Source organism: Dendropsophus ebraccatus, chromosome 2 (assembly GCF_027789765.1).
Source record: "Dendropsophus ebraccatus isolate aDenEbr1 chromosome 2, aDenEbr1.pat, whole genome shotgun sequence".
NCBI lineage: Eukaryota > Metazoa > Chordata > Amphibia > Anura > Hylidae > Dendropsophus > Dendropsophus ebraccatus.
Window position 1 is genome coordinate 84,782,909 of NC_091455.1, and position 26,699 is coordinate 84,809,607.

Here is a 26,699-nt window from a genome sequence, read left to right on the forward strand (position 1 = left end):
CACTTTCATGCACAGTTTTATTGTGTATCACATTCTCGAAATCAGTTGTATTACTTTCATGCATAGTCTCTTCTACAGCGTCGAAATCTACTAAGACAGGAAAATGAGCTTTCCCCAACTACTGCTCTGTGTTATACCATAATTATAGCTCAGGGTCAAGGAGAAAGTTTAATTACAACTCATTGGGAACAAGGGGAATATTTTTGTAGCCGTGAATCAGGAGGAAGTGGAGGTAGAGTTGGAGTAGTAGACCGAGAGGAAACCTTCCAAATTAGTGTCAGTGCCTCCATGTTTTCATTATCCATTACCTACAATTTATGTATGGGTAATGCACAAATTGCTGGCTCCGTACCCCACCCATGTTTCCTTGGCATTCACCACTGCGCACGTTAACTAAAAAAGCCTGTGTCTATTGTCCATGTGTTTCTAAAATATATCAGAGGTGCAAAAAAAGACATTAACACACATCTGCGAGCCAGGATGCAATTATTATATGTAATGAAGCCAGGCAAACATACCACAAAGCAGACATTTTATAGCTCAATCATAAACGGCTGGCACTTTTTACCAGCAACTCCACATGGGTTATTGCAATATGCACATGGCCAGCACTTGCCAAATAATACATTCACACATATTCAGCGTAAAAAAAGATTACATTCAAGTCAATGATTTCATCAGCTGGAAGCAGTAAGTTTGATTGTTGGGCTGGGGCCAGTTGTCTTTCTGTTTTTCAGCCTTGCATTTATTTCACTATACATATATTAACACGTTGCATATTCCAGGTGGTAGAGCTCTTCAGTTTCATTGTGATTCCGATCTGCTTCATGGTGTGAAGGTCTTTGGTGTCAGTTATATCATGTCTGGACCTAAGTGCCATAAGTGTAACACATAAAAGACATACTATGAGAGCAAATAGTTTCTTCTTAGGTATACTATTACATCAGGTGGATGGGATTGTCTTATAAGCCTTTTTCTTCATGAAGCTTGCTGGATTTCAGTGCTAAGTGTGCAGAAAGTGGTGGAAGGACAGGCGTGTCATGTTTATATCTTTTATGTTCTTTAGGATTTTATAAAAAGTCATTTGTGTTGAAACCTCATAAAAATAAAGGATGGTATATGAGGTTCTTTGCCAATGCTTTATTTAACTTGGCACATTTTGTAAATGTTGCATCTTATTGTATAAAGATTATTATGCTTTGTTAGGAAAAGGTATAGTTTTGGCAGTTCAGGGCATCCAGAGGAAGATTATGAACACATTGTGGAGTCCAATATATTTGACCTTAGTCTCATCTGTTTTAGGCTGTGTTTTTTTGGGCCGTCTTTTTGGATTGCTGTCAGTTAGAGCCAATAATAAGTTTGTTTTTTTGACTCAAAATGATGGATGTCTAAAAAGACATTTCCTAAACTTGGCCTTAGGGTACAATTACATGGTGCAGATTTAACCGATATAAATAAATAGCTGAAATCCACAGCAGTTTGTGTGAACGTACCCTTAGTTCTGCAACTCTGATAAACGTTAGAATCAATATTATGCTCCAATATATTCTCATATGAGTTCAACATAACACCTCTTCAGTTAGACATCTTATATGTTATTATCCTCCCATGAAGCCATTGCTAAAGAAAAGTCATGTATTGTCTGTCTGAAGGCTGGACTCATTAGAGGAACCATATTTACTGTTGTTTTCCAGTAACGGTAACATAACAGGAGGGCTGGCATATGAACAAAGCTTCTACGTTATACATGTACAATATGATTTTTGCATTTTTGGCTTGTATGATGGCAAAAACTCTCAATGTATATTACACAGGGGTACATAAAGATCCTACTGCATAGTTGTATTGAGAAGAAGGTTACCGCACAAACATGCTGTTCGATATGTTTGGCTATGTCTTCAGTGGGTCCATGAATAAACACTGAAGGCGATGTGAATTTAGCCCACAGTAATCATACTATGTGTATATAGTTGAAGTTATTTTATAGCACATTGTACATTTCTGACTTGTGTCCACCTATAGGCCTCATAGCCTACCTGCTGTACCCTTTTTAGCCCCAGTTTTAAGTTAAAAATAAATAAATATGGTTTATTTTTTTGCAAACTTGATTTATACTGTACAGATGTCTTGCATTAAGAAGTATAGAGCCACCCTGGCTTCTGCTTGATAAAGAAGACTAGGTGCCACCTCTGTTTTCCATAAGTTCTGCATATAGCCATTGTGTAATTGTGTCATGCAGACAGGCACCCTTGCACATCATATATTTTGAAGAGGTGTGAACTATTTTTGTGTGAGCATGTAAAAAAAAAATCACTTATAATAAACCAAAATGAACAAAGAACAGATGTCCTCAGCATAAAGGACACACCATTTTATCACTTAGTTCATTTATTTTTGTTACTAGTGAAAGGGATCCATATGAAAACCATACAAGAAAACACATGCAGCTGACCTCTCCGATTTATACAGACGTGGAGAAGCCATGTTTCTGTATAGTTTCGCTCAGCCAGCAACCAGACGCACCATTATTTTTAGCTTACCTGCCAAATGCTGGGTATACAACATGAGGCAAGTGATACATTTTTATATGTCTGGCTGTAATAAAACATCTGGCCTCCATTCTTAATGTAGTATCTTGGCATGAAAGACTGTTTGCTTCCAGCACGTATTAGTAGAATCTGTTTGCATTAAAGACATTATTAATTATTGTAAAATTGCACAGATAAAAAGAAAACACTTTTACATGTTCTTTCCTCATAAAGATTCCCGTTACCATATGGGATGCGATATAAGAAAATTTCTGGCTTGCTGTGGTCCTAGTATTTTATTTGCTGTTTTATCATGATGAATTTTTATTGTTTGATAGTTTCCTAATGATAAATGTCAGTAGCTGTAGAAGAAGGTGATCCCATGCTCCTTTGCAGAACAGCTTTAATTCAGACGAGTTTTGATGTATACATGCTTGTAGGTCCTGCTCTAGTGTTTCTACTGGGTTCATGTCAAGATGCAATTATGTATAGCCTGTCATGCTTCATAAGCAAATATTGGACATGCATTCCATAACTAAGAATTCATAATTTCTTCAGTGATATCAAAGCACCCCAATACCATCACTTTATGTTCAATACTGAATTTGATTTATTTCAGGTATAAGTGGAGCTGCATTGCCCTCAAAGTTCCATGCTTTACTTATGTAAGCATGGAACATTGTCAAAGCCTGGAGATCAGCCATATGCTCATGGACAGATGTGGCTCTGCATTCTCCCATAAATGCCATTCCCGTCCGGTTTCTTTCTTATTGTCTTTAACTTTAATCTTCTGGAAAAGAGTTAAATGTCCTCAACATCAATATGAAAGACTTTATAGAAAGATTATTAACCAGATATTATTTAGTTTGAGGCAGCATAAATTCTCCACAAACATCACAATAGGCGTCAGCCTTCAGCTCCTTTCTGTACTTGTACTTGGCTTATTCTTACTAGGAGCTTACTAGGGCTGTGCGGTGCAACTCCTCTGAATAATACTGTGTATGGAGCAAACGTGTCAGTTTATATTTGTCACTCTCAAGTAGTTAAACTTCATGCATTCACAATACAGCCATTGTGTTTAGGTACAATGACAATGTTTAATGCTTCCAAGAGATAGGAGTCCAGTAAATACTATAATCTTACACCATGAAACAGATGACATATGAGCTGCCTAATGAGCAGGACCCAATTCTATGCTATTCCCGTCCTGAAGAGTAACAAAAAATCATTAAGTCTAATTCAGCTCAGTGATTCAGTTAAGTAGTGTGCGCTCACTCTTGTGCGTTCTTTGGCTTGCCTCCCTGTTTTGCTACTTGTTTGGAAGCATGAATGATATCATTAATAATCTGGCAGCTAGTACTGCTGCTTGCCGCTAAAGCAGTATCATCATTCAAGCTGTTATCTTGCTGAACCTGAAAAAAAAACATTTTATATATATATATATATATATATATATATATATATATATATATATATATATATTTTCAGCATTCCAGAGAGAAGTTATCAGAAAAGGTGGGATATAGTATGGTACATGTGTTATGTCATGTAGCTTGCATTCCTTCATGCCTCTTTACTAGGAAACATGCAACATGGGGTAGTGTCAAGCTGTTGAACCGTCTACAAGGCAAATGAGACAAATAGATCCTTTGTAGACACAGCCATCAGAGAATGCCTTGTAATCTTTCTGTTTTATCGCAAGCTGTTCTTTGTTCACAGGACCAAAAGAAAAGTCATGCTTTGTGTAATAGTCATTTAGAAGAATATAATCATGATTAAAGAGGGAGAGGAGTCTTACTGGATACTTTAGTTATTGACAAGTATCAGGAGGCGTAAGGGTCAAGCTGCAAATAGGATAAAGCTACAGTTTCACAAGATTGTCCACATTGATCAAGATACTTGTAGTGCTGAGCTGTGCAAGCGCTTTCTCTTCACACTTGGTGTGGCTGCAAAACAGACTGCAAAATATATGGCCATGATCTATCACAGTGGCACAGCATGTAAAGTCAGTGCAGATCAGTCATGGCATGATGACAAGTATAGGGTATATATATATATATATATATATATATATATATATATATGCAGCCTTTCACAATTCTGGGGGTAGATATATAGACAGAATCAGACATTACAGAGATTATACATGTAATTGTCAAGCCATACATAGGGAGTGAGAGCCCTTACACACTATGAGGAGAGGGTAGGGGACAAAAGGCAGAGGGGATATATTACCAGTATGAGACGTGCATATTGCATGCTTCTGTTTGTTTCTATATTTCCCATGGAGAATAACGCAGAGAGTGCACAGGGAATAAAATGTGAGTGAGACAACTCAGTATATATTGGCAGGTTTACCATTGTTTTGGTGGCTCATTTTGAGTAATGAAAATACCCCTTAATGTAAACTGAAGCCCAAACAGACCTAAAATAGTATTGTACATATACATTGTGTTTACATGAAATGGGACATTTCATGTTTCTAATAGATAAGGGGGGAAGGCAGCTTCTTTCAGATCCTTACACAATCCTGTTTGGTAGTGTCATCTGTAATGACAACAATACACGTTCACCTGCACATCCTCAAACGGGTGGAAAATGCCCTGCCATAGTACGGAAGGATTTTCCTTCAGGGAGACACAAATTAATCTCTTAGGAGAGCAAAACAACATCCTTTGCTGATATTGCCGTTGATATTGCAAATCTGCCCAGTTATTGTCCCATTTTCCACCAGGCTTCAGGCTGAAATATACTCTGTCGTTTCTATTTAAAACTGGAAGGCAATACACATATGTGTATACATAAAAATAAATAGTATTCATTAAAAACAGGGCTAGCTCATGTGTCCCTATACTGACCAAAAAGGAAGAGTTGTCCAGCCTTAGGGATCCCCAGCAGACTTATGAACGAAGGGACCACAAGTCATGTTTAGCGCTCTATCCTCTTATAAGTTAAAGAGGTTGTCTAATGCAATATTTGTTTTTATTTAACATAGATATGTCCAGGCTGGGCAAAACAACAAGGTCTGCACTTACTTACCGCTCCCCCCCCCCAGCCTCCACTATCCCAGCACCCTGGCTCCTCTGCGCTCTACTTCAGCACGAGGCATTGCTGCTCACTTAATCATTTTCTTAGGGCCCTATTACACCAACAGATTATCTGACAGAATTTGAGCCAAAGCCAGGAATGGACTAAAGGAAAGACTGGGATTTCTCTTCTTTTCCAATCCATTCCATTAATCTGTTGGTGTAATAGGGCCCTTAGGTGGGACACAACAATTGACTCAGTGACAGTGTCTTGTGGTGACCTTGGCACCAGAAAGTGGAGCACAGTGGAGACCTGAAGACAGTATAATGGAGGCAGCAGGGGAACAAGGCAGGTAAGTGCACACTTTGTTGTCTTGATCATCCAGCCTGGGCTTATTTATGTTGAGAAACTTTTTACTAGACAACCCCTTTAACGTAAATGCGGGACAGCGGGTAGTATTGTGCAGATGAAAAACTGTGAAAGGGATTCATTGCTAACAAACTCTGTCTCAGTCTCTGGACTGGTAAGGTACCCCCAATGATTATTAAGTAGTTGTTTTCTGTCTACATGCCATCACTCTATAAGATGAGAATCACCCTCTAACGCTGTTTAGGCTATAAATCTTTTCAGATGTGAGACATATTAGATCTGTAAGAGTTTACTATAATGTTTCTACCCATAGACATATTAGATCTGTAAGAGTTTACTATAATGTTTCTACCCATAGACAACAAATAATCCTAAGAATAGTGAGGAATTGAAATATGAAATATATTAAAAAGTTGTGTTACTTTTCATTTCCTACAGTATTCATACAGGTGTTACCCGAGCAGGATACAAGTCCAGGCTTTGTCTTGAAAATTTTAATTTAGTTTCTCACCACTGTTTCAAATAGAGACTTGCTTTTTATGAATCATTGTTTTGCAGTATAACCCAGCTGCATTCTAGATTCAACTTTCAGATGTCCAGACAGTCTTAAGAAAGCAGAATTCACTATTGCAAAAGTGGCAATCTGTCCAGGTACTGAGCCAGCAGAACAGCAGAATTTTCTTCTTGTGAAACGCTGTATACACGTTAGATCATACATAATGGGACCAAAGAGCACAAAGAAGTGGGTTATGTGTATCCACAGTAGTGGCCATTGAGAGTTTGTGATTTGGATCCTGGGCTGCTTGCCTCAATAAATATGATGGCTCAGGGAACGGACAGCTCCACTGATACATTTGCATGTGTCAAAAGCTCTCAGTAGAGGGAAGGGTTTTCATTGCTGTCGGTGACCTTTACATACTTGCATTCAGAAAAGCAGAGGTAGCTGGGAGTCATATGCGTTTCCATTATGATACTGAGTTTAGAGAGTCCTGTAGGTTTTCTGCGATGTTTACAGGGTTTATCCAAAACATTAAGAAGTCATTATAGTGCTACAAGATAAGAATAGATTCTTAAATACATGTATTTTAATACATTGATGGGTTTTTGGTGCTTTCTTTAATCTCCACATCACTCTAGCTCATGCTGTCAGTAGTTCTTTGGCAGCCTGGCCTGCTCCCTCCTAGTACTCCTCCTAGCAGCCTGCATCCCTACCCAGCTTATATCAACTTGGGTCCCTCTCTAGAAATATCATGTGTTGCGCCATCTAGTTTTTTTTTCTGTTTTCACACTCTTAGTTTTCTCCACAGAAGTCACTGTCTTTATTTAACTCGGGACTCACTCAGTGTCAGCGTCGCGTATGACCCGCGGCGGATTCCGTTGCTCATACCCGCACGCGGTGGCGCACATCTCCGCCCGTGCAATAGAAACTATTTTATGCACGTACGGATTCCGCATTCCGCCGAAAGAAGTGAACCCGCCGTGCATAGAATAGTGCCTATGGCATGGGGCGGAGATGTGTGCCACCGTGTGCGGGTACAAGCGTCGGAATCCGCTGCGGGTCATACGCGGGAATTCCGTAGTGTGCGCGCACCCATACATAGGGAAAATTACTTTCAGTCCACACAGCAAGCACTGTGTAAATCGGCAGTGCAGCAGAGACTGAAGCCATCCTAAGTCATCCTATGGGAAAAAATAAGCACGGCCGCTTTTTTATAGAAACAGCACCTGTGGCTTCACAACTGCTGTGCCACTTTGCCCCGCCCACATCGCCACCGTAGTCCCCGTCCCTTCATGACGTCATCAGTGTTTAGGCCTACGGCGCTGATGTGAGTGGGGCCAAGTGACACAGCGGTCGTGAAGCCGCGCCCAGGTGGCACAATCCACCAGTGATAAAAAGCATTTTTTACTGGACCAAGTACCAAGAAATGTATTATAAAGCAAGGTATGAAAACGGCAGAATTTAGGCTTTACAGCTGTCTTCATACAGAAAGGGGGTGAAAGTATCACTTTAAGGGTCTGTTCACACGTACAGACTCGCTGCGTAAAACACAGAACTCACATCAAACTTGCATGAAAGTAGCTGCGTTTTTTTGTGGTGTTGAACTTGCCTGTGAAAATCAAAACTCGCATGTAAAAATCGCACCAAACACGCAGCGAGAATACACATACATTGACTTAATAGCAATCAGTATCGCTGTGAATTTATGTGCGATAAACTCACAGCGATAAATACGCAGCGAGTCTGTACGTGTGAACAGACCCTTAAGAGAAACTGTCAGTTACTTACCTGCCATGCCCTCTTCTGCCACTCAGGCTTCATTGGCCTGTCCTTGCACTCAAATGCAGCGGTGCAGTGGCTGCATAGGATCAGGAAAGGTAAGTATAACTTGTTTATTATGTTTTTATCCACTGTGATATCCTTGTGACTATATCAGATCATGCACTTATCATACTAACAGTTGTGACATCACCAGATTTTATATTCTTAGCCTTAAAAATCAGTGTGCCAACAGCTTAGTTTATTAGTAAAACCTCCATAGGTTTTCCCATTATATTTGAAGAAAACATTTTTTATGTAATTACAAATCAGATAAGTTTCATGCTGATCATTGTGCCTTGCAGCAGATATACAGGTAATGTAAATTATATTTGTTGGCTTGTGTAAGAATAATGACATTTGGAAAATATTTTTTTTCATTGTGCTATATTTCATATTAAATATTAGTCACGTTTTCTAAATATCACAGGATTTTTTTTTTTTTTAGCTTGGTATTAAAGTTCTTTACTATTGGTAAAAATATGCTTAGAACTCATATTGAATATAGTTTACAGTTTGTAAAAAGTCAGATCTATTTACTCAGTGTCTGCTTCCATTACCTGAAATGTGAGCTCCCCCAACCCTGGAGAGATGAAGACTGTGTCTAGGACTCTTCTAAGGGCATGCAGCGGTTCATATAAAGATTAAATCTAACTTCATTGCCTCAGGTCACTGGAATAATGAGACATTTTTCTGACTTACACCTTTTTTATTACACCAATATTGCTGGGCAACCTGATGGCCTAACACTCAGCACCTGTCCTGATTATTTTTTATATTTTCATGCCTGAACCTTTTTGTTCTCTTGCCAGCTACACGGGTATTTGGAAAGTGAGCCACTTACCATCCAGCTGTTCATCGGCACGGCAGATGATCGGCTGCTGCGACCTCATGCCTTCTATCAAGTCCATCGCATCACCGGCAAGACCGTATCGACAACAAGCCATGAAACCATCATCTCCAACACCAAAGTCTTGGAAATCCCACTGTTGCCTGAGAACAATATGAAAGCCATGTAAGCCGTGAGCCACCTGCTTGCCAGGCCTCTTCTTGTATAACTTTTTGTTGGAGACTCAATATGGAAATGCTTTGTTATGTAAATTCCAGAATGCGCCCATCTTTTCCCAATCAGCTCTAGCAGTGTGCCCTTTGAAGTACCTCTCCCCATATTACCACCTCCATAAACCTTGAAAAACATTTCTGACAGCTTATTGCTTTTGGTTATAGTGTTTCAGCCCATGTGCCTGTTGCTTTTTATAAATCACATCTCAGTTACACAGCTGTAAATATCCACTTCAGCCGCAGTGTACACTTTATAGCATGACACTTATTGGATCTTGTATTGTGAAGTGCCCTGTTTTTCAAGCATGCAAACAGATTAAACAATGCAATTGTACTACATTTTGCAAGGGTCCTGCTTTTACCTGGAAAGCTATATATATATATATATATATATATATATATATATATATATATATATACATATATACATTCTACACACTTTACTTGCTTGTTGAGTGCATGTTTGCTTCAATGCTTCATGCAAATAAACGTATGTATCTGTAGACCACCATTTACCCTATGGAGGCCAAAACTATGTCCTTTTAGTCTCTGTACTGACAGTATATGTCTGTCTACTGTTTTACGTATAAATAACATAGCAGACTATGCTACTTCATAAAAAGGCCTTTTTTTTAAATAATGAAAGCCTATGGGCGAGAGGTGCCACTGTTTGCCTATACAGTAAAAATCTGTCAGAGAAGTAAATCACAAGTATTCATTGGGAAACCCTTCCAATGTGTACTTCTGATTAACACTGTAAAAGTTGAAGAGTCTTGTAAACATTTTCCCAGCTATATCATAATACCCACCTCCCAGGTGTAAAATAGGACTAGAGACAGAGAGATAAAAATACTAAAGTTTACTATGCTAACTTTTTTATATGTAATCAATAGTCAAGAGTATCACGTCTGATAAATTATCCTGGTATTATTGCGATTCACAAACTATGATTGACTTTGTCTATTAAAATGATGCAAGTCCCTATGACACGTTGTTTCTAACTCCTATAACATGGACTGTTGAGCAGTAAACCACATTGCAGTGAATCACTGATATCAGCGGAGGTGCAGGCGTGCCAGCAACTTCTCTAATTAATGACACATTCTCATTTTATGCAGTTTGCACTGTAGATTACATTACGGGTGGGCGATTCTTCCTTAGGCAAATTTGCCATTGTCAGCCCCAGCCATTAAATATTGTTAAAAAGCCACATTCTTTAATTGAATCTAATTCATTAAAAAAAAGCTGTTTGACAGGGGATGAAATGAGAGATAAAAATTTGGAGGTAGACATTGACAGGAGACATACTGTAACTTGAAGGAAGATGCTATCAAGGGATGTATTGAGATAGTAAAGTCTGTAATTTCAGGCTTCACTTTTATGATCTGTAAATGTTAAACTAACCATGATTCTGTAGCAATACATTCTACAGGAATCATGAAAATGAGAAAACTAGTCTGATAACATCACAATGGACTCTTGCTAAAATGGTAGTATTAAAGGAGAAGTCCGGCAAAATTTTTGATTAAAGTATGGTATTGCCCCCCAAAAGTTATACAAATTACCAATATACACTTATTATGGGAAATGCTTATGAAGCTCTTTTTTCCCTGCACTTACTACTGAATCAAGGCTTCACTTCCTGGATAAAATTGTGATGTCACGACCCAACTCCCAGAGCTGTGCGGGCTGTGGCTGCTGGAGAGGATGATGGCAGGGGGACACTGAGGGACACTAAGCACCCCTCTGCCATCATCCTCTCCAGCAGCCACAGCCCGCACAGCTCTGGAAGTTGGGTCGTTGGGTCCTGTTATCCAGGAAGTGAGGCCTTGATGCAGTAGTAAGTGCAGGAAAAAAAGCACTTTATAAGCATTTCCCATAATAAGTGTATATTGGTAATTTGTATAACATTTGGGGGGGCAATACCATACGTTAGTAAAAATTTTCACCGCACTTCTTTAATAGCCCTTAGTGTTTTTGGTGAGAACATAGTTTCTACTACTGCTCATCAGGTTGAATCAGAAGACAGGTCCCAATGCATGCAGGAACTATGGAAGGTCTCAGGGCTCATTCAACTAGCACCTTAGCAGTCTGTTTTCCTTTTTTTGGTCACCATACACAGGAAGGATCCCTGCAGAGGGAGCAATGAAACTTTATGGAAGGTGCGGTTAATTGTGTTTCCACTGGTTATATCCTTTTCCATCTTTTGATGAAGAAAAATGAACAGAATATAGAGGAAATATAGGGCCCACATACTACTTTAGAGCTGGAAGCGCACATGCCATTTTTTATGGCAGTTTTTGCAATGGAAATGCATCAAAAACTGACAATAAAATTGCATATGTAAGGCCAGGTTTACACTTATCCGGTGGCGTTTCTCTCTGATGAAGTAAAAAAGTGCTGGAGGGAAATGTATCTATGAACTGATGCCATTGATTTCATTGGGACTGTTTAAAGCATCCGGCATGTTTATAGTATCGCCTGACCCGCCGTACTTAAAGGGGTACTCCAGCGGGGGGCGGGGGGCACTTTTTCGCTGGGACCGGGGACGAGGTGGCTGAGGAAAAAGACGTCCACTCACCTCCCCGGTTCCAGCGGTTCCAGTAGGATTGTGGGTTGGGAAGAAGCCACTTTGGAACTTTCACACAACTGATTCTTCAGGCAGCATGAAAGTGATGAAAGCTTCCATTTAAAGAGGATCTGAGGAGCCATACGATGTCAGAAGCCATACGCTCCCACTGCTGGCCTGTTTCAGGCACTTTTTTTCTTTCCTTCAAAACCCATATGCTGAAAAGCTCATGCAATACACACCCATTGCTTTTAATGGGAATATGTGTTGCAGTTTAATTTGAGAACAGCAATACTTTTTTTTTTCATTGTGCATTTTGATGTCACTTATCTTTTTGAGTGTATCCCTTGGGAAAGTGTGTCAGAAATGCAGAGTGTGGATTAGCTCATTAGAATGGACCTAATCATACAAAATATGACAAAAATGTGTTCCAAAGAGTCCAAATACACAACAGAAATCTGAGACTACCTTCTTAATATGTGTCTGTGTATTTTTCTGCTATAGGAAAAATACGACGTATGCACATACCCTCAGGTTGTTTAGAAATAGAGTAATCATTTTAGCTAGTTTTCTCTTTTAAACATCATGATTTATTATTTTTATTACTTTTTCTTTAATGGTATGTTCTGAAGAGGTAATATGCTTTTTTTTTAAAGATTTTCCATAGTTACAGATATATAGCTATAGCTTTAAAGGAGAATCTTAATATAAAAATAAAATCTTTGCCAATGACTATAAAGATTTCTTTATTGTCCACAAACCTGTATTTTGCCACTCACTGGGGGACTACTGTACTTTTTATGTAAGTGTAATGGTGAGCAGAACTGGTTTTGCACAGACACACACACACACACACACACATTGACATGTAAAAATTAATTATTTAGTCTTTCCCTGCAAATTATATCCTTATTTGTTGAAAGGTTTTTGACAGGTGCCTTTCAACATTGATAACATCAAATCCCCCTATGGCAAGTGCAACTCTATATATTCTGCCCTCTCTATGTTATCTTCTTTCCCCGTTTACCACTGTGTGGCCAAGACATCGCTGTAAATGTGGTGTGAAAAGCCTGTGGCACCAGTTGTTGACAGGGTTTAATTCCCACTATGCTATTCTAGACATCGTAGTTCTTGAACCAGATTACAGTAAATACAATTGTCATTTTACAGTACATGTTGTAGTGAGGCTCTAAATTATATTTGTTGTTTTTCTATTAACAGTATTGACTGTGCAGGTATATTAAAGCTGCGAAACTCTGACATTGAATTGCGGAAAGGGGAAACTGACATTGGAAGAAAGAACACCAGGGTACGACTGGTGTTCCGTGTACACATTCCACAAGCCAATGGGAGGACTCTGACTCTTCAAGTGGCGTCCAATCCAATTGAGTGTTGTAAGTCAACTCTTCTTTTTACAGTTGTATTCCCAAAGTAAAAAAAATATTTCAATATGATTGTTGCTGTAAAAGCCACAGTTACTGTATGTTTATGTGTTTTGTGGTATTTATTATGCATTGTACATGTATTATACAAAATGTCCGAGGTTCAGTGGAGGGCATAGCACAGGTCTATTTAGTTGAGGATCACCCACAAGTTCCAGCTAGTTGTAGTGTTAGACATATGTTAGACACTCTGTTCTGATAGCATATCTGTTGTATTGTGTCACCACTGCTTAAGCACTTGTGTGTAATCTATATTGGGAATATCTCTATATTTACCCTGGACATTTGAAAACCTGCTGAGAGATGATTGTATTATGTTTCATTTTCTTTGTAGCCCAGCGTTCTGCTCAAGAATTGCCTTTGGTAGAAAAGCAAAGTATTGACAGCTTCCCAGTGAGTGGTGGAAAGAAAATGATTGTGACTGGGCACAACTTCCATCAAGATTCCAAAGTCATATTTGTTGAGAAAGCACCAGGTTTGTCAATTATATGTTCTGCAGACTGAACACATATTGTTCATGTGTGATCTCTTACACATGAATATTTTATTGTTTAGTGCTTTCTTGTATTAGCCACCTGTGTACACAGAATAGACATATAAAACAGTACATGCATTCATCTGTAAACCTGCCATGTGTCATATCTCGATGACTTCAGAAAAGAGAGTGAACAATATGACTGCAGACTAGGTCTACCTAGATTTGCTGTAATATCAAAGAGATGGCCACCATCATATTGTTCCAGAGCTGCTTGCATCATGTGATCAGAGTAATAGCTTTCTTTTTCTTGTATTTAATTTAAAGTTGATACCATACATTGCAGCTCTGATTCTACTCCACGCTTATAAGCCTTAAGTTAAATCTTGTCTTTGACATTACTATGTTTCTTAATGTAAATGTGCTGACAAAGTGTTTCTTGTAGCTTTATATGGGTTAGAGTGTGTTTTTTCTGATACTGAATTAAAATGTGACTGGAAGAACCTGGTTAACTACTTACCCTTCATACATTTAACTCAATGTTAAAATAGTATGTTATAAGCCAGTATTCTAGGACCAATTTGTTAAAAGGGGTATTGACTTCAATATATTCCTGCCCAGGTGCAGAACATAACAAACAGCCTATTCTTACCTCTTAGCACTCCCCTGGTGTCCTACTACATCATCTTCGGTCCTTCACTTCGAAGACAGACTATTCTGGCAGTGACAGCCTGCGCAGCCAGTCATTGGTCTAAACGACCGCAGAGTGTATGTAATTCTGCAGCCCTTAACCCCTTCTGCTCCCGCCCGGCTCCCCCGCTGTAAGCATACTTTACCTGTCCTTGCTGTACGGGGTCCCGGCGTCCTGCTCTCCCGTCCGGCCAATCAGTGGCTGCGGCTGGGCAACACACTAATTGGCCGGACGGGAGAGCAGGACGCCGGGACCCCGTGCAGCAAGGACAGGTAAAGTATGCTTACAGCGGGGGAGCTGGGCGGGAGCAGAAGGGGTTAAGGGCGGCAGAATTACACACTCGCTGCGGTCGTTTAGACCGCAGCAAGTATGTAGTGTATGGGAACTGCCAGGACCTGCCGGGCTCGCAGCGAGAATCTCGCTGCGAGCCCGTTCGTGTGAATATACCCTTAACAGGATTTGATTGGGTGTCCATAACATCTTGAGGAAATATTTAAAAGGAAATGTTTTAGCAGGTTAGAAGTATCTAACCTGCTGATATGTTCCTATAGCGCAAGGGGCACTAAGGATGAAGGTAATTTTCTCACCCTCATCCTCAGCTCTGTTTCTGTGATACACCCCCGGTGCATCGATCAACCCTTTGCCACACCGCAGCAACACCCCACCCCCAGCCGGATTACTCTGCTGATATTCATTAGAAGGGACAGGCTGGCCAGGGGGCGGATCACCGCATTGATCACAGACATGGCGCCAAGGATGAAGGTAAGAAATCTACCTTCATTCTCCCGGCCCTGTGAGCTATAGGGAATTATCAGCAGGTTATATAATTTTAAAAGCACATCACATCCCCTGCTGATTTTTTAAAAGGCGTGCACAGATTTACATTAAGTCTAGTCTTGATAAATTACCCCTATGTCTATGGAAAGTTTTAGCTTTGGAACTCAACCTTACACTACGTTGCCAATTCTTTTCCAAATACTATTTAACTTTTCTTTGGCAACTACTATTATCAATTGCGCTGGTGCCACATTTGTATATATTATTACACCCCACTAGAGATGAGTGAACCTCGAGCATGCTTGAGTCCATCCGAACCCGAACGTTCGGTATTTGATTAGCTGGGGCTGCTGAAGTTGGATAAAGCTCTAAGGTTGTCTGGAAAACATGGATACAGCCAATGACTATATCCATGTTTTCCACATAGCCTTAGGGCTTTATCCAAGTTCAGCAGCCACCGCTAATCAAATGCCGAATGATCAGGTTCGGATGGACTCGAGCATGTGCATTTTTTTGCCCGATAATACATATCACTACTGTTATTACATAGATTACATTGTTGCCCTGGATATTTCATCACCTCAGCACAGATAGTGTATGCATTGATCAGCAGTCGTGCCCTGTTTTGCTTCATTGTCAGCATGGTTCAGATAGCCTATTGTTGCATCCAAAGTGTTGAGAGCTCTGTATTAATTTAAAAAAATATATATATTCCAGCCATAGATATGTCACAATATTCCATGCAAGCAAAAATGAGAATTTGTCTAATTGTAGTAATAATACATTTAAGTCCACATTGGTAAATGCCTAGCGGTCTGCCAATAAAGCAATGCCAAGATAATATGTTTGTGAATATTTTATATGGCATTGTCAGTACTTATTTTGCAGCAACAAGGCGTCTTTTGTTTATTTTGATCATAGAACTTGTTTTAAATAGCTGTTTAATAGAAACATTTCATTGTATATAAATTACATAAATTTCAGCTCAGTCTGAACTTTTCAGATTGTTTTGAGCAGTGTGATGCTATTAAGTGGTTTGTGAAAACATATATTGTGAATAATTATATTGTGTTATAATTAAGTAAGCCCATTCTGGAATAGACTTCTATTCAGCCCACTCAACAGGCATTAAAGCCAAAATAAAGGAGCCGAGGTGAGGACTTCCTTCGTCGAGCGCTGGGTCTGGTCTTCTAAAACAATGGCCTTTTAAATATCCTGGACCTAGGTTGTAATGCCAATTAATGTTAGACAAAAAAATGCCAGCGTATCCAATGGTGATGCATCATTCTACAGTAACTCTTGTTTTAATTGTATTTTGTGTGCCGCCACTTAAATGCAATTGAAATAAAAATATATAATAATAGTAATTTTAGTTAATTAGCCATCTGCAGTATCTCCGACAGCAGGGTGTTTTCTTGTTACCTTCAAGAGTAAAAACAACAGAAGCAGGTACCTGACACCCTGCATATAGCTGCTGGGGGTTCCGCTTTTCTTCTAAAGACTAAGGAGATTTGTTCTTTGAAAATTAAAATTAACATAAAAGTTAATAACATTCCTAGTGGGCTTCAGCTAATAGAATTAGAGGAGGTTAGTCATTATTATAAACACCTTAGTAAAATCAAGCAAAATAATGAATGCTTCCATAGAAAATAAAATAATCATAGTAGGCAGAATCAAAGGGTTGTCGCTTGCTATTTTGCCGTTGTGTATAAAAAAAAAAAAAAAAATCAACATTTTAATGGGTAATTATAATCTGTAGCAGCAAAGTCTAAAAGCCTAGCAGTGGGTGAGTAATTAACCAGAAAGAGGCAGCAGAGAGAGGGCAGTAAAAGAGGCCACTAACTTCATTTATTAACCAGTTCCATCACAGAGAATTTACATACGGTACAATGGCAAGTGCTCATAGCATCCCCTTCAGTAGGACCTTGAGGATTGCCTTCACAGACACTGTTAGGACTGTTTACATATTACCTGTTCTATATGTATGCATGCTGAATTGAAGATGCACTTTTTGTTTAACATTCAAGTCCATAAGAACAGTTACATTTTTGTCATGGTTGTGAATTGTGTAGAAGCTGCATTTATTACATATCAACAACTCTAGTGGCATGTTTTCTTTGCGCTCCATGGGCTCCTTCTTAGGGTCACTTCGGACAGGCCAATTATTGTAAGGCAAGAATGCTCACTGCTGATAATTGACGAGTGTAAAAGTTCTTGGCTGATCACAACTTTTGTGTGAGCATGTAAATAATCGCTAGTCGGCCACACCTCTTCCCATGTTAACAGGAATGCGCCGCCAACCATGACATTATTAGGCCGCATGAACAGAACAGCAACCGCTTGTGCGGCCTGGGTGCACCATTAGTTGGGCCTTGTAAAGGCTCTGCAAAAGAGTGCTCATCTGGCTGATTAGCGCTCATTAGTGGTGCTGCATCGGGCCATGTAAACAGGCATGTGTGTTAGCTGCATGCGGAGAAATCCCACATCCATATGTGGTAGGTACGGTCAACAAAATCTATAATGGGTGCCCAGTTTTGCAGGTAAGCAGCTGTTTTAGGGTCCATTTACACAGAAAGATTATCTGCCAAAGATTTAAAGACAAAGCCAGAAACAGACTATAAACAGAGATCAGGTCATAAAGAAAAGCCTGGCAAGGGAGAGAAAAAAGGCCAGGCCAGGACAAAATGGGTACCAGGTCTTCAGAAGATACCAGGATATGGTGCTTTGGTGGAGAGTGCAGGGCTGGAAGCCAACTAGGATAGTCCAAACGGAATGCTCCCAGGAAGGGGCCTGTGGGGATAAGGCTGGTCTAAGTACAAGGTGTGTGACTAATCCATCAAGGTTAGCACCAGGGCTGTGGAGTCGGTAAGCCGCAACTCCGACTCCAACTCCGACTACTGAATTTTATCAGAACCGCCTCCAACTCCGACTCCTGCTCCTTCATAAATGGCCAGTCATATACCAGGGGAGTTATTTATTACACTGGCTAAGCAGCTTCTCCCTTATGTCCTACATGGTCCTGGGGCGACTTCTGAGTGAATAAGGAAACATATAAAGCAGCTTCTCCTGTGTGTGCAGTGGATGCAGCAAGTCTCCTGCCTCCACACACACACACACACAGCCTGCTGCAGCTATAGCACACACACACACAGCCTGTTGCAGCTATAGCACACACACACACACACACACACACACACACAAAGCCTGCTGCAGCCATAGCATACACACACAGCCTGCTGCAGCCATAGCACACACACACAGCCTGCTGCAGCCATAGCACACACACACACACACTGCTTGCTGCAGCCAAAGCGCACACCACACATACACACAGCCTGCTGCAGCCATAGTGTGCACACACACACACACGCACACACACACAGCCTGCTGCAGCCATAGCACACACACACAGCCTGCTGTAGTCATAGCACACACACAGCCAACTGCAGCCATAGCACACACACAGCCAACTGCAGCCATAGCACGCACGCACACACACACACACACACACACACACACACACAGATGCAGCCATTGAACACTGAAAAAAACACACAATCTTCTCCCAGAGAGAAAACACCACACTGAGGACAGAGGTTACAGCTACACTACTTATGTCTTCTCCTCCTCCTCTATATTACACAGGATATCTTCATATTACACTGCTGCTCATATACAGTCATCCAGCATCCAGGAAGAGAACAGCACAGATTCTCCCCCCCCCCCCCCTACACACACACACACACACACAATGGACTCTTCCAGCTCAGAAACAAACTGCCAAATAGTGACTGACAACTTTTTCATGACCACATTTATGTAATAGGGCCAGTGCTGTATTACTGATATATTCCCCAACCACCCTTATGTAATAGGGCCAGTGTCCTATTACAGATATATTCCCTGACCCCCCTTATGTAATAGGGCCAGTGTCCTATTAGAATGTTTCTCATAATATATATGCATGAGCAAAACTTGTAAAATTCATATCAAAATTCAATTCTACATTTTTTTAAAGATTTTTTTTTAAGCTGGAGTTGGAACCCTGGTTAGCACTGCCCAAAAGACTCCAACAGTTAGAAGCAGATGAAAAGTTATTTATCAAAAGTGCACAACTAACGCGTTTCAAGGAACAAATTCCTCTTCAACAGAATAGCAGTGCAAAAAGAAAAGAGATTTCTCTTCTTTTCAAATCCATTCCTGGCTTTGGCTTTAAATCTTTGGCAGATAATCTTTCTGAGTAAATGTACCCTTACATAAACATATATCCATTGACATTGATTTTTAAACGGGTAGTGCGGCGTTTAACAATTATTCACTAAATAACACACATTACAAAGTTATACAACTTTGTAATGTGTGTTATTTAAGTGAATGGCCCCCTTCCCCGTGTTCCCCCCCACCCCGGGAGTGTGGTGCATTATACTCACCAAAAGTGTAATGTGTGTTATTTAGTGAATAAATGTTAAACGCCGCACTACCCCTTTAACGATAATGGAGTTTTGCAGGTGAAACTGCGGTTTATGGTTTATCTGCAGATTTGTGCGTCCGTTAACAATCTTTTGTTCACATCAAGTTTTTGCATCTTATTGAAAGGTACTTTATTTTTTATTTCAAGATCCTGTTTCATATGCATCCTGTGTCGTTGACTTGTGTGTTACCAAACACAGCATCTAGCTGGATCTTTTTAATAAACAGGATAGAAAAAAAAAAGAACCTGCATCATTTCTGTGAGAAATCATTAATGCTATCATAAATGGTAAATTTGCTCCCCAAAACACAAACATAAGGTGAGCCATGCTCACCTTATGTGTGTGTGTGAGACAAAACTTCTCTTTTTGGCTGTTTTAGGGGCGCCCGTCATTTTAGTGCTAAAATATTGGTGTATTATGCTTATTAAATTTGTAATTTGCATAATACGCTTGTGTTTTGCCAGAGAAATGACGGCTTTCCAAATAGGCTTTTGTAAGACTGCCAAAAAAGGACGTTATAGGAACATAGCCTTGAAGTGCAAATGGCGACTAATTGCCATTATAATTGCCGTTATTATAAAACAACCACTGTTGTTTTAAAATAACACCCGTTATTTGCCATTAAATGGCGACCATCCACTCAATTTCAACAGTGTGTGAGCAGAGCCTTTCTGTGTTTTCAATCCACTCCTGGTTTTGGTTGCAAAATACTGACCAAAATATTGAGCAAAAATGCTGTGTGGGAACGTAATTTTAACATTGGAATTATGCCCCATATATCAGATTTTTTTTTTTAACATTTCTTTGTATAGATGATAAATTGTCATCCTAGGTTAACCTATTTAATACTAAATGTGCGGCAAATGTTTCTAGTTAGTAACACAAAATAGAAAAAATGCCACGTCTTTAGTAGAACACTTTACATCAATAGATTATGAAGATCAGTATATATCCTTTCTATTGACAACAGACACTGTCAAATTAACAGTTTGTACTATTACACTGGCAGTGCATGCCAGGAAAAATAGACACTGAAAGAGAAAGTTATTGGAGATGATTGTGCACTATTACACCTTCGACTGGTTTTACCTCCAGGTCTGACATTAATCCATGCCTCTTGCAAGACAAAATCTCAGCTGTTATACCCTCAAGAGGCAGAGCATTATCCTGCTCCTTCAATAGGGAGTCTCTGTTCTAACAATGACTCATTCCAAGGGAATCCCAAATGAACAATCATGTCAGTGCTTGAACTTGAAAGCAGGAGTGCTGCCTTCTCAGATTAACCCTCTGCTTCCATGTCAGCTGTGTTATGACTGCAAGGAGCAATTGTGTGTTTCCAGATGATTTGTGTAAGCCCGCCTTCACACACACATTTTTCTGTGTTCCATTTTCCATTTTCAAGCATTTTTCATTGTGTTTTTTTAATGTTGTTTTGAAGATGAATCTATAGGAACATACAAAAAGGAAAAAAGCTATTTACAGAAAAAAAACACAAAAAACAAGAAAACACCAGAGAAACACCACAAAGCAGAACACAGCAGGACAGATCTACTTAAACTATATGGTTTTTTTTTTGTCAGTATTCTGTTCCGCTCCTGGTTAAAAATGCTGACAAAAAGGAGGACCAGATAATGATCACAATGCTATGGCCTTCATTTACTGTGCCTGATGGCCCAGAGTTTTTATTCCACACAGGTGAAAACAGTGGTAAACAGAAATTGAGGCACATTATTATGCTGTGTGCAGCAGAAAGCAAGTAAATGTACAACAAGGGGCATGGGCAAAAAAAGGGTTTTGGTCACAAAGGTCATGCCATACTTTTGGTGCATTATTTTTGTTTGAAGTAAGCCAACTAATACTTGCTGTAAACCAATATGTAAATATATGCTTACATAGGGACGTTTTACACAGCCTGATGTATGCAGCTGCAAATGTGCAAGATCGGTGCCTGTTTGAAGTGCCTTTACAAGTGTGCTTATTGGACTGCACTGTTATTGGCCAGACATCTCCAGTTTTGACAGAAAGATGTGCAGCCGATAATGATTATAACCATACACAAAATATCAAATCAGCCGACATGCAAGCGAGTATCCATGTTCAGCTCTTTTCCTTTTTTTAGTCCGGCATGTTGCTTGAAAGATTGATTGTACGAATGAGCCTGTGGACGTCTGATGGTCTGCATTATACGGTACATAATTCATTTATTTATTACATTGGTCAGTTATATCTACCATAAAATGGATAAAATATGTTAAATAGGGAATTCGGGATCTTGTGACCTTGAGATTTCAGTTGGCTGTGTAATACTCAGGTCCATTTCTGTCTACTAATCATTAAACTAATAGAAGTTCAGTTTTATCAAGAAAATCAGCAGAATATGCCGAAAACAATATGGAACAAGATAGGATCAGTGTGGGTTCTAAAATATAAATATGACAGCCTAATACAAGCAGCAAACCATGATGCTTTTTATATTTATACTAGATAGCTGTATTTATTACCTATTTTTCATTAATATATTTTGGATGAACCCATTTAAGAGACTTAGACCTTATTCACACGTTATGTAAATTTGTCCATAATTGTGGATCCGCAATTACAGACAAATTTAGGGCCCATTGATTTCTGTTGGGTTGTTCAACACTATCCTCAGTTTTAAAAATCTGCAATCCAGTCCTAGTGCGGACTGTAATTGTGGTACAGATTAGACAATAGAAGTCTATGGGATCCGCATTTTTTGCGGAACTTTATGGATGTAATTGTTCAGAACATTTGCCAAAATATGGATCACCTTAAAATAAATATCACCTTCTCATTTTTTGTGGATCCAGAATAAATATTGATTACAGGAACGTCATTAGGAATGGCTGTTGTAAATTAAAAGATAATTTTTTACCCTTACCAAGGCATCAGGAACATTTTAAGACAGGAAAATTTGCAATAGGGTCTACAAACCCTTTCCCCTTTTCTCCCTGGATTTCTTAATGTCTTGTTATAAAAACCGAAAAATTTAAATAAACAAAGATTGGAAGAAGAATGGGAGGGACTTACTCTCATCAAAAAGATGGTACCAGTATTTTTTTTTGTGGGGGGAGAGGTGTCAGTTGATACAGTATTGCTTTAAAATGTGATGAAGAATTTCATGTTCAATGAATCTTTAGCTATAGCAATGTTTTAAGCACTCCCGAAAGTTTCCCATCCCAGTTTGCCCCATAGTAATGCAATGAAAATCTGATATAAGCAACTATATTGTTTAGATTTTGTCCCCTTTTGTCACTTGTCTACATTCATATTTCAAGGATACCAAGCATGCAGTTACTAGTGTGAATGAGATCACCATCATTGAAAACCTTGCTGGCTAGCCTAGATGTGGAATCACTGTATAGCAATATTCAGCATAATTTAGTAATGTTTGGCACACAATGGTTTCAGTACCTTCTTTTATCAGGTTCCGCTGTCGGCACAACTTGTGCACTGATAAATGCTAATGTATTTTTTGGGTGGTGGGAGCACAATTTTTTTAAAAGGTGTTGGCCACTTTATAGTAAAATTTCTCAGTGGACAGTATTGCTAACTTGGTAACTGTACTCACTGACAGTAGTTCCCTGTGTACCTCATTGAGCTAACATCAGACTCCCCTCCTCCAGACTGGGCTACTCTGCTCTGTGGTCAGTCTGTCCTTGGCCGACATAGAGAAGCATGTGTGTGTGTGTGTGTGTGTGTGGGGGGGGGGGGGGGGGGTTACAGTAAACTGTGTTTACCGTTCAGGAGGCTGTCACTGTTCTGAAAGTGGACTACTATGGCCCTAGTGGATTATGCACTGCTGCACCAGTTGTTGTTTTTTAAGCACATCTCTTTCTCTCCCCCTCTCTCTCACCCCCCCTCCCTGGCTTCCATGTGGGCACTACTGGTGTTATGCTGCCCCACCCTAGGTGTGCAGCCACTTCTTGTTTGGGGGTTGTGATGCCACTGGCCCACCAAGCCCATCAGTGGCTAAGGTGGGACACTATTGACTTAATGAATCTTTTGTGCGGCCACTTAAATTATCATTATTGGCTGCGCATCAACCTGACAAAAAATGAGATGTGCACTTGATATTATATTTAAATGTCCTGCACAATAATTGGGCCTTGTAAAGGCTCCGCTAATGCTTGAGGTTCTCGATGATCAGTGCTTGTTTGCTGTCTCCCATCATGCAATGTAAAGGACTCCTACGGTTAACAGGATCTCTGCTTACAGTGAATGGAAACTGTCATTGTTTACCTTCAGAAGCTGAACCTGTCCTGATTATATTCTGTTCACACAGTTTCATAGTGTTACAAGTTACTCTACCTGCAATTTATAACATTTCTATAGGTTAACATACTATATTTGATATGTACTTTCTGCTTGATTTTAGGAAATGTGACTTTTATCATTATCCTGTCACAGGACAGCACTATGCAACAGTATATGCACCATGGAAGCATTTGTATTTCCGTCTCATCATAGTTCCCTATTTTGCTTTAGCATCCCTTTACATTTAGTAAACAAGTCTAATCTGCTAGACAGCAGCCATTATTTCAATCTGGAGGCAGATGCAATTGGAGGCTTAGGATTTCAAGTGCTGTTTTGACGAAGTGTGACGCTAGCTGAATTCTGGCCAAGCTCCATTTGGTAAGAGATATTGCATTCTCAGAGGTCTTTCCACACTCTTCCCTTTGCCAGTAGCAGTCACAGTGAAGAGGCCACTGGCCAGGAGCGTGTCATATTACCACTTGTAATCAAAATGTAATTCATGTAAGAAAATATACACAAACACTACCATTAATTCATTGAAGCTGTGCTGTGTCAGTCTCCATATCATATATTGCAAGCTTTCCCTTCATTCCAAGGTAAATATACCAATTTATATAACACCAGTTTGTTAAGCCCAGCATGAAAGGTCATGGATTTAGCCAAAAATGAATCAAATGTACATTTGAAAACATTGTAGTTTGGATTGGACATCCTTTCAAATGTTGCTTTATGGATAAAAATATTTTTTATGAATGTTTATATGTTCTCACTGCCAACTCAGACTATTTGTTTTAGACTGAAGCATATACTTGTATTTTTTTTATTTTACATAAGTTTTACTGCACATTTGAGTTGGAAATACAATGGTGGTACTTGGCACAAATGTAACGTGGCTGGTCCACTGGAAGCTGATCATAGATGGGTAAAAAATAAAGATGAGTGAACCTCAATAATGCTGGGGTTCTTCCGAACCCAAGGGTGCGCCATTTGATTTCTGGTCGATTAAGAAGTTGGATTCAGCTCTAAGGCTGCCTGGAAAACATGGCATTTTTTTAGTTAAGTGTTATAATGTACACACTCACTTAATATTAATGAAATAATAATAATAATAATAATAATAATAATAATAATAATAATAATTTAGAAGCAGTCTATTTTTTATATGATAACTCAACACAAACCTTAAATTCCCCCAGTTCACTCTTGTAGGGATTTTGTTTTGTTACTTTTCCAGCACTAAATGCAATCTAAGATGAGTGGTGACAGGGTCGGCTCCAGGTTTTTGCGAGCCCTTGGGGCGAAAGAGCCTTAGTGGGCCCGTCATCCAACCACTATGCACCCATCATCCACACACTATGCACTATCACTTGTGACACCACTAACATACACAAACACACATTACTGACACAGACGCTGACTGAGACACATATTACTGAAGCAGTCACTTACTGACACAGACACTGACTGACACACACACTACTGACACTGACATATGTACGTACATAAATACTTACATACTGCTAAATTATACACAACTAACTGACACAGATACTGACTGCCACATACACACAGCACCTACAGCTCAGTATTTTTCCTTTTTCTCTCTGTTGGGCTCATCTCCACTCCGTGCAGGTCCTACTTCTTTCTCCTGTCTTCTGATGTTCAGTTCGTTCACCCTGCACTATAGTGAGCAGGCTGAACATTAGAGCACTGGGCCCCTCTCCCTCTCTGGGCCCCCAAAGGTGCTGTGGGCTCTGGCACATGCCCAGGTAAGCCGAGTGGACTTTTTAAATGTTGTCATACTTTCCTAAAGAAATGGGAAGAAACAAGGTGAACTGTGACATCATTGTACCCTTTCACCTTTCAGCTATAATTACAGTTGGAATGAAGCAAAAATTAATGGAAAATGCAAGTGTATGCCCAAATTTAATAGGCTTGTTCGTCAGGCTGGCTAAAAGAAAAAAATGTTATTCACCTCGCTGATCCTTTAACACTGCTATTCTAATACTTATGGGGGGACTTATAATCTCCTTGGTCTGCAGTTTGGCGTGAACAAATTGTTACTCAAGCTCCAGTCTGTGCAAAAATGTGCAACTATTTGCTGGTTTACACCAGCCCCGCTAATTCAAGAAAAGTGGAAGCAGCTTGGTGGGATGGGGGCTGGGCATAAGTGCCACCCGATTTATTACAGTATATGCTAGAGAGCTAGCAAACAGTTGTGCTCAAAAGTTTACATACCCCAACCGAATTTTTGTTTTCTTGTCCTTTTTTCAGAGAATATGAATGATGACACAAAAACATTTATTCCCACTCCTGGTTAGTGATTGGGTGAAGCCATTATTGTCAAACTACTGTGTTTTCTCTTTTTAAATCATAATGACAACCAAAAACATCCAAATGACCTGGATCAAAAGTTCACATACCTTGGTGATTTTGGCCTGGTAACATGCACAGAAGTTGACACAAATTGACAAAAATTTAGGCCACAACTGTCAGGAAAATTGTTTGCGATGCAAAGAAATGATTGAGTTGCCAGAAGAAAGCTATTACTGCATAAATGCCACAAAGTATCTCGCCTAAAATACACCAAACAGCACAGAGACAAGCCTCGAAACTTCTGAACAAGTCGAACTTCTTAGCCACAACCATAAACATTACATTTGGAGAGGTGTCACCAAGGCCTATGATGAAA

General features: G+C 39.6%; 1 protein-coding gene across 6 annotated transcripts in view; it reads left to right on the forward strand.

The window, feature by feature from the left end:
- Nucleotides 1-26,699, forward strand: part of NFATC1 (nuclear factor of activated T cells 1) — a 156,321-nt gene that overhangs the window by 42,996 nt on the left and 86,626 nt on the right. For all 6 annotated transcript variants that reach the window (XM_069957886.1, XM_069957888.1, XM_069957891.1 and 3 more), the window contains exons 4-6: nucleotides 9,054-9,256; nucleotides 13,094-13,266; nucleotides 13,649-13,789. In XM_069957886.1, coding sequence (XP_069813987.1) covers nucleotides 9,054-9,256; nucleotides 13,094-13,266; nucleotides 13,649-13,789 — 517 coding nt within the window. The remainder of the gene's footprint in view (nucleotides 1-9,053; nucleotides 9,257-13,093; nucleotides 13,267-13,648; nucleotides 13,790-26,699) is intronic.